The following is an 8,856-nucleotide window of genomic DNA, read 5'->3' on the forward strand; positions in this document are numbered from 1 at the left end:
TGTTTGCTGCTGATGTTGTTGTTGTTGTTGTTGTTGTTGTTCCCTTTTTATAGGGCTGTACCAGGACTTTTGGGTAGTAGAATGCATTTCAAGAAGAAATTTTCTGATCCAGTGGAGCGTGGCCAGAGGCACACTGCAACTAAAAGAGAGCTAGCAACAGGTCGTACGGCGATGGTGAAGCTAGCAAGAAAAATGTCTAGCTGGTTTCTGAGACGTACAAAAGTGCTTATCAGTGATCAGTTGCCAAAAAAAGAAGACAGAGTAAGAGCGCCTGTACATTTCAAATATATCTTTTTTGTTGTTTTCTCTCTTTCATCATACCTCTGCTAGTTTATGACTTTCTTTTGGACTTACAAAATTGAGAAGAATCTAGAGCCTTAAAAAGAATGCATGTAAGGTTGTGTGCCTTGTTCGTATAGTTACTATGATTCCTTCTAAGTAGATGAACACATTAATTTTCAGATGGTTTTTGTGTTTAAAATTTTGTATTTGTTCTTCATCCTTGGATTATTGTAATGTCATCTAAACTGTCTTGTAAGGGGAAGATTAACACAAACATTAGTCAGTTGTCTTTATAAATCTAGCAGGTTTTATTTCCATTCTCTTGTTAGTCTATGTTCAAGTTACTGCTGTATTATTATAGCTCAGCGTGGTGCTGTAGCAATGTGGGTGGTCTAGGTTAGGGAATGATCTTCCCATATCTGTCTCCTGCTGGTTAAGACTAAAGATGTCATGGAGATGCCACCCATGGTCTCTGAGTGGAGGAATAAGTGTTTTAGTCATAGCTGCATATAGAGCACTGCATTCTCAGTACTTATTCTGTTTGTCCTGCCTGTGGTACTGCCCTGCAAACAGCTAGAGCCTAAAAAGAGAAAAGAAAGGGCAAATTAAGCAACTTGCAAAACAAGGGAATCCTGTATTATAATTATGCATTTATCTCTGTCACTCTTCCTTCGTTCTATTAGTCTTCCACAAAAGCCCAACTGAGAGGTTTGTAGAAACATAAAAGCAGGTTATTATAACTTGATATTGATACTCTTTCTAAAAATTTTGGGAAGGGATAAAATAAGTTTTATATTCATTTTGTATGTAATTTCCAAATACTTTTGTCAGCATACAAGTGGCTTTGTTCTTGTTTTTAATTTGGGTAGTATAACTTTCTATCAACGTTTGCACAAATATATTATTGTTTTCTACCTTATGTGCAGTGCTCCATGCTTTGTTGTTTTTATTTTGTTTTGGTGCTTTGTGTTTCTAATTTTATGCTGCATGTAACTGCATTTTTGGGACTTTTACAGATGGTGTACTGTTCCCTGACAGAATTCCAGAAAGCAGTATACGAGGCTGTGCTGAGGACAGAGGATGTAAGCCTAGTATTAAGAGCAGGAGAACCCTGCAGCTGCAATAGCGGCCGTATAAGGAAGAAATGTTGTTACAAAGTAAGAACTTTAATTCTTTAATTGTCTGAAGTTTATAACCTAGATTTTCTGGTTTGAGCAGGGGATAAGTATTTCTCAATATGCTCTTGCCAATGAGGAACTGCTTAAAGTGACTTCGTGGTCTTAAGTCATCTGTTTGTGAAAACTTGACTAGAAACATTGTGTCATGTTGAAGTCAGGCACTTGAGGATTACAGCATAACTGCTTTGCATGCCCTAAACAAAAGGTCATTATTAATACAGTATATTTGGGATATGTTGTATTAAATACACCTGCCGTGTAGTTGGTGTTGGAAAGGGTTTTACATTGGGACATTTTGTACTTGTCAGGTATGCAGATACCATGCATCTTAGATGGTCAGTACAGTAGCTGCAAATAAGAGAGGTCCTGGACCCAGCAGATTGTGTTGTTTTGTGATTACAGTTGGATTATGTCTTCACTCCTAAAAACGTGCTTTGATTTACTTTACTGAAGGGAGAGCTGTAAAAACAACTATCTTACCATGCAAGTAGGGCGTTATTCACTAGGAACAACTCTGCAGATTTCTTCCTTCTTTGGACTTCTGTAACGCTGATAAATCTAGCTTTGTTTTTGTTTTTCCATATCTCTTAGTAGTCTCAGAATGCTTTTTAAATATTTTCTTTCTTTTACTTCTAAACTGTTTAGGTTGTTGTGTACTGTTTTTTTCCTTTTTGTTTCCGAAGTAATGTAGTGTATGTAGTCTTATGCATCTTTATTTGAAAACAATCTATCGTCCTGTTGAAATATGCCATGAAAACTAACATTAGCTCATTGCATGCTTTATTTATCACTGTTTTGTAGGAAAAAAAGTGCTGTTGAGCTTTCTTCATTCTATGCAGACCTGTGGATACCTGTGTTGCTCTTATGGACAGTCTTACTCCAAAGTTAAACATGAAATTTAGTAACTTGAGAAGGGAAAGGAAACAAGTATTGATAGATCAATCGACTATAACCAGAAAAATAGGTTTTCTGCTATTCGACTATTCAGTGTTTAAAGTTGTTTATGTTAATTGAGATATTTATGATGCTCCACAAATTTTTGAAGTAAAGTAAGCAGTTGTAGATTAAGAAATCATTCAAACAGCACGAGTTGGCTTTACATTTATTTAAACTGTGAAGTTGCTGTCTTTTTTCTTCCCAAGGAATTCTTGGTTATTGTAATAATTTCTGTATATGTCATACTGTCTGAAATGTTTATCAAACAATTGGGTTTTTTTGTTTTTGTTGTCTAAAAAGCTATATTCCATTATAGAATCATAATGTAGAGAAGAAGAACGTGCCTCATTTTTGCTAGAAATAAATCATTTGGAATCAATTTTTGTACTATTTGAATTCCTAATGCACTGAATCTTCTTGAAGTAGTATCCTAGTGTATTTCTTATTTTTAGGAAAGTTTGTTTTTGAAAGCATTAGTGGTATTTGTTGGTTTTGCTTGTTTTTTGTTTTGTTTTATAGATGAATTCTCATGGTGAAACAATTAAGTCACTGCAATTCAGTTACTTGACAATCCTACAGAAAGTTGCAAATCATGTTGCATTGCTGCAGACAGACAACACTAGCAAGCAGCAGGTTAGTTTTGGAAGTACTTTAAAAGTGAACCTTTGGAAAATGAGATGAAAGCTCTTGAATAAAAACTACTGTTGGCTTCTCTTTCAGTCTTAACTTACTTAAATTCATATATTTTACAAAATTATTTTCTGTTCAGTAATTGAGAATGTAGCCTTTATTTAATAGATAGAAATATTAACATTTCAGTTGATGAGTATCTGAAAACAGGGTTTGCCTTAACAATGGAGAGCTTTAGGAGAAAGTCATTTTTAGTGATTTAGTAATCCCATTTTTGTTGCATTTGTGAGAAGTGAGAGGGTAGATCTGTGCAAATAATAATAAACAATGGAAACGTTTTTTTTTTTCTCTGGAATTATATATTCAGAGCTGAATTTCTCTAAATAATGAGAAATGTTTTGGTAGAACAGGGAGAGAGCAGTATTGATTTATCTTGTTTTCCTGGCAAGTAACTATTAAAAAAATTTTGCTTTTTAAGAAGTTTCACTGCTAGGGTTCTAGGGCCATAAACTGTAAATACCCAAGTGTTTTCACTGTTTTTTTTTTCTGTATTGTATATGTAGTTTTTACTATTAAAACATTTCAGAGTGATTCTTGGGTAACAGATGAGGTATCTTCTGCTCTTCTGGAAAAGAAGACTTAAAATGTGTGGTTGCACTCTAGTTCTGAGTTACCCAGTTCTAGCAATAAAGTTTTATTTGACTTTTGAGTAGTTTAAATCCATTTCCCTTATTGTTTTTTGTCATATCAATTGAATTGTAGAAAAAAGATTCCCAGAAATGCAGTTATGCCAGGGGGTCAAGAGAAATGCTGGTACACAACTGCTGGACTATGAAATGTCAAGCCAACAGCTCGTGGGATTGACAGTTCTGGCCAGTTCTGTTGTAGTCTCTGCCCAGAGGAGGAAATTTTGGCCATCTCTTAATCTGGTAGCTGGAATTTATTCTTCCAGATTGCAGTCTTCTCTCTTTTCGAATGAGGCAAACTAAAACACACAGTGTTTCCAATGTTTCTGTGCTGACTGAATAAAAATAAATAAGCAATCTATTTGATTTATTCCAGCACATTACTTGTTTCAGTTTTATGGTTTACTATTACCCAGTGTAATTCTGATTTTTAATGCCTTTTGAAAATTTTGCTTTTCTTTCAGGAAACACATATCAAACGAGTTTGCAATGAGGTGTTTTCCAGTTTTCCAGATTTTATGAAGTTAAGCAAAGATGCAGCCTTTGAAACAATTTCAGATCCAAAGTACAGTGGAAAAATGAGGGTAAATATATTCTTCAGAGACATAAATAAATATTACTAATAGTAACAAATCTGCTGTATTATATGGATGTAAGAAAATGCATGCCTAATAGGTTTTTGTTTTAATCATTCTGTTTACAGTGGTAGTAGCACTTCAGAGATAAGCTGTCCTGAATCCAGATGCCATCGTGCAAAGACTAGAAAAGAGAAATTCTCTCTTGTCCTATGACTGTCTACCCAAGTAAAAAGTTGATTCCCCTCCTTTTTATAATCTCCTTTTAAATGATGGAAGACTGCAATGAGGTCAACCGTGAGCCTTCTCTTCTCCAGATTGAACAAACCCTGCTCCCACAGCCTGCCCTTACAGGAGAGATGCTCCAGTCCTTCGATCATCTTTGTGGTCCTCCTCTGGACCCATTCCAACAGCTCCACTGACTTCATGTGCTGGGAGCCCCAGGCCTGGATACTATTCTCCTGATGTGGTCTGTCAGGGACAGAATAGAGGGGGGCAACCACCTCCCTGCCCTTACTGGCCACCCCTCTTCTGATGCAACTCAGGATACTATTGGTCTTCCAGGCTGTAAATGCATGCTGCTGGCTCATATCCAGCTTTTCACTTACTGGGGCCCTAAAGTCCTTCTTCCACAGGGCTCCTCTCAAGGAGTTCTCCCAGTCTGTACACTTATCTGGGATTACTCCAACCCGAGTGCAAAACCTCACACTTTACTATATTGAATGTCATTAGGTTGATGTAGGCCCACCTTTCAACCCAGGTCCCTTTGGGTGGCTCCCTTCTAACATGTCAGCTGCACCACTCGGCTTAGTGTCATTTGCAGACTTGCTGAGGGTGCACTAGATCATAATTTTCCAAGTACATCACTCGTTCCAGCTCCTCTTGATTATTTCTGATGATGCATGCGTTGGTGTAAAGACAATTCAGCTGGGCTTTCTGATACACCACTTTTCTAGAGGGGCCCTCCCTCAAACTCTAGAAGAAATCTGAAGTTTTACTGAAAGTGATGGACTCCCTGCCTGGTTGCAGTCAGGTTGACCTGACAGATTACGAGGGTTGGAAAAAAGTCCCATCTGAGCGCCATGGACATACCCCCCCAGATTGCCTACCCTGCTTCCCCAGGTTCCTGTAAGCAGTAGGTTTGGGGAGCTGGAAGGGGAGGTGAGGGAGGCCTAGGGGGCCTAGGGTGAGGGGGTCATCCCCACATGTAGAGTCTGCCTCCGCTAGGAAAGACAGGAGGGTAATTATGGTAGGTGATTGCCTTCTCAGGGGAACAGAGGACTACATTTGCAGACCCGACCCGACCTGTTGGAAGGTGTGCTGCCTCCCTGGGGCCTGGGTCAGCAATATCACCAAAAAACACCTGAGTCTGGTTTGGTCCTCTGATAACTATCCATTCAGGCAGGCACTGATGAAGTCACTCAAGGAAGCCTGTGAACTATGAAGAGGTTTCATGGGTTTAGGATGGTTGAGGGAGTGGGAGTGCGAGTGGTATTTTTATATCTCCTGTTTGGGAGTGATGGAGGATACAGAGTGGGCTGGGAAAACGCAGGCTTGATTAAGTGGCTGAAAGGCTGGTGCCACCACAGGAACTTTGGGTTCTTTGACCATGGAGCAGTTTACTCAGCTCTTATGAGACCCCATCTGGAGTATTGTGTCCAGACCTGGGGTCCCCAGCACAAAAAAAGACGTAGAGCTCTTGGAACGGGTCCGGAGGAGGGCCGCTAAGATGATCAGAGAGCTGGAGCACTTCTCCTGTGAAGAAAGGTTGAGGGAACTGGGCTTGTTTAGCTTGGAAAAGAGAAGTTTTCAGGGAGACCTCATTGTGGCCTTCCAATACTTGAAGGGAGCACATAAACAGGAGGGAGTATGTTTATGAGGGTGGATAGTGATAGGACAAGGGGGAATGGCTTTAAACTACAACAGAGCAGGTTTAGATATTAGGAGGAAGTTTTTCACACAGAAGGTGGTGACACACTGGAGCAGTGTAGATGCTGTGGATGCCCCATCCCTGGAGGCATCCAGGGCCAGGCTGGATGTGGGTTCAGGCAGCCTGGTGTAGTGATTGGGACCCTGCACATAGCAGGGGGTTGAAAATCGATGATTATTGTGGTCCTTTACAACCCAGGCCATTGTATGATTCTGTGAAGAAAGACAGGAGTCTCCTGGATGGAGTCCAGCAGAGGGCCGTAAAGATGATAAAGGGCCTGGAGCACCTCTCTTACAAGGAAAGGCTGAGCAACCTAGGTCTGTGAGAGAGAATGTGATCATGTGACCTAAGGTGTGGAAGGCAAAGGAATGAGACCACATGCTCATTTAGTGGTGCATGGCGATAAGACAAGGGGAAATGGCCATAAACAGAGGCATAGGATGTTCTGCAGAAATGAGCACTTCTTCATAGTAAGGGTGATGAAGCACTGGAACAGACTGCCCAGAGAGGTCGTGGGTTCTCCTTCTCTGGGGACGTTCAAGACCTGCCTGGTCACCAATGTGTGGAACCTGGTCTGCTTTGGCTGGGGGGGTTGGACTAGATGATCTCTAGGTGTTCCTTCCAGCCTCTGCTATTCTCTGATTCTCTGATTCTGGTGTAGCTTGACATAAACAGCATTTTGTTGCAGTCTGTCCACTGATAGAAACAGTTTGTGAGTTTATTTGTTAGGGGCTACTTCGTTGCAGTGGGATTTCAGTGGAGACTACTGAAAAATGAATACATGCATCAACTCTGTTACCTTAAATACTTGTTAATTAAAAAAAAATCATTGTTACACCTCTGTTTGGCTTTGCAAATAGTTAGCTAATGTGTCTTGTTTAAATGTTGTAGAAATGAGTGGCTGTGCATAAGATGACCTGTAGATGAAATGTCTTCATTTGCATTATTACAGGTCCTTCAGCAACTTCTAAACCACTTCAGAAAAAAAAAGGATAAAGTTCTTCTCTTCTCCTTTTCCACAAAGGTGAGCTCCTTATGGCTTTTCTCAGTTGACCACAGCAGTAAGTTCCGAAGTTTAAAGCACTAAGGACATAAGCAGCTGTCAATTGTGTTTCCCTTCTGTGCTATGGGAAATGATGATGGGAAGAAAAGTGTGCATTACTCCAGAAGCATGTTGAAACCTTGTTATCTCATGATGAAAATAGTAGTAGTAAAACAGATGTAACATCTGCTTCCCTCTGTAGAGCTTTTTATAGTTGTTTTAGTACATAGGTATATATGGCTCATACCAAATTCACTTCATGCATCTTCACTGAGAGCCGTGTCACTGCAGATTATGACAGAAGTATACAACTGTTACATTAGCACTGCAAAGCAGTAACATTTCCTTAAAACTCAGCCTTGAGACTAAAGTGCCATATCAGTTTGTTCAAGGTTTAATGCTGTTTAATAGGAGCTGGACTGAGACATGTTCTGAGATTTTCTTTTTGTGGAATAGTGTGTTTCCTGAAATGAAACAACCTATAACATAGATTTCTTTAGCTAAATGATAGTACTGTTTAAAAAATCATTAGAATACTGTGAATGATAGTGCTGAATCATTTTGTGGCTTGAAGGAAGATTGCAGTAGTTAGATGATTTAAGCTGTAATTCAGTGTTCAAGACTAGTCTGACTGCTAGTTTCTTGTTTCTTTTACTCCATGCTTATGAACTCTTGCTTTGCATACCAATCAGAAACTGTTTTAAGATACTACCACCTTATTTAAGTGAACTGATTCAGCATCACTTAGAGGTAGGGTGAGCAGTCAGGGCTAGAGAATGAAACCGTGGCAGACCAGTGTTAATCACATTAGAGTGCTATGAAATCATAACAGTAGAGAGTCAAGGATGTTGATACTGAGATGGAAAAGATTTGCTCTTTTAATTCTTTATTTATTAGAAAATACATTTAAAAAACATGCCTCAAATTACTACATTTAATTGAAAAGACACCAATAAGTACTTGATTTCTTTTTTTCCACCAAGTTGCTGGATGTGCTGGAGCAGTACTGTATGGCATCTGGGCTAGATTTCCGAAGACTTGATGGAAATACTAAATCAGAAGATAGGATCAGAATTGTAAGAGAGTTCAACAGAGTTCAAGAAATTAACATATGTCTTGTATCTACAATGTAAGAAAACTTAACGTGTAATCTTTGTGTTTCCCTCTGCCTTCCTGTTACTTAGAAAATTGGGTGCTCTGCATTTTACTTCATGATCTTGTGGGGGATTACTTTTTTGAGAGGGTGAATTGTTTTCTTGACTGCAGGCAAACATGAACCCACTACTGTGAACTGAGGCATTTCAAATTTCTAGAGACTTCTCCCTTTCCATCTCCTCTCCTGGTTAAGATCTGAAACAAGCATATCGTCTGAATCACAGTTCCAAATTTCCATTGCTGAGGGATATAGAAAACGCTCAAATCATGTTCCGCCAAACACTTACTTTATTGTAGACAGTCTCACCTTATTGTACAGTACTTGTAGAATGAGCGAGTATAAATGTGCAGTGGCTTCAAATTGAAAGCTAGCTAAACTCCGCTACACCACACTCTCACTCCTCCCCCTTCACAAGAGTGGGGAGAAGATAACGCAGGCAAA

At 39.4% G+C, this 8,856-nt stretch overlaps 1 protein-coding gene across 2 annotated transcripts; it reads left to right on the forward strand.

The window, feature by feature from the left end:
* Positions 1 to 27: 27 nt before the first annotated feature.
* LOC100547451 (DNA excision repair protein ERCC-6-like 2) lies at positions 28 to 8,856 on the forward strand. Of its 2 annotated transcripts, XM_010710424.3 has the most exons (6): positions 28 to 261; positions 1,299 to 1,439; positions 2,916 to 3,029; positions 4,177 to 4,296; positions 7,170 to 7,241; positions 8,243 to 8,856. In XM_010710424.3, exons 1-6 carry the CDS (start codon positions 82 to 84, stop codon positions 8,390 to 8,392), a joined length of 777 nt encoding a protein of 258 aa, XP_010708726.1. In that variant the 5' UTR covers positions 28 to 81; the 3' UTR covers positions 8,393 to 8,856. The 2 variants fall into 2 exon arrangements, with proteins under 2 accessions (XP_010708726.1, XP_019470525.1); XM_019614980.2 differs by lacking the exons at positions 7,170 to 7,241; positions 8,243 to 8,856 and adding an exon at positions 4,416 to 4,531 and having other exon boundaries at positions 29 to 261.

Source organism: Meleagris gallopavo, chromosome 4 (assembly GCF_000146605.3).
Source record: "Meleagris gallopavo isolate NT-WF06-2002-E0010 breed Aviagen turkey brand Nicholas breeding stock chromosome 4, Turkey_5.1, whole genome shotgun sequence".
In the NCBI taxonomy this organism is placed as follows: domain Eukaryota; kingdom Metazoa; phylum Chordata; class Aves; order Galliformes; family Phasianidae; genus Meleagris; species Meleagris gallopavo.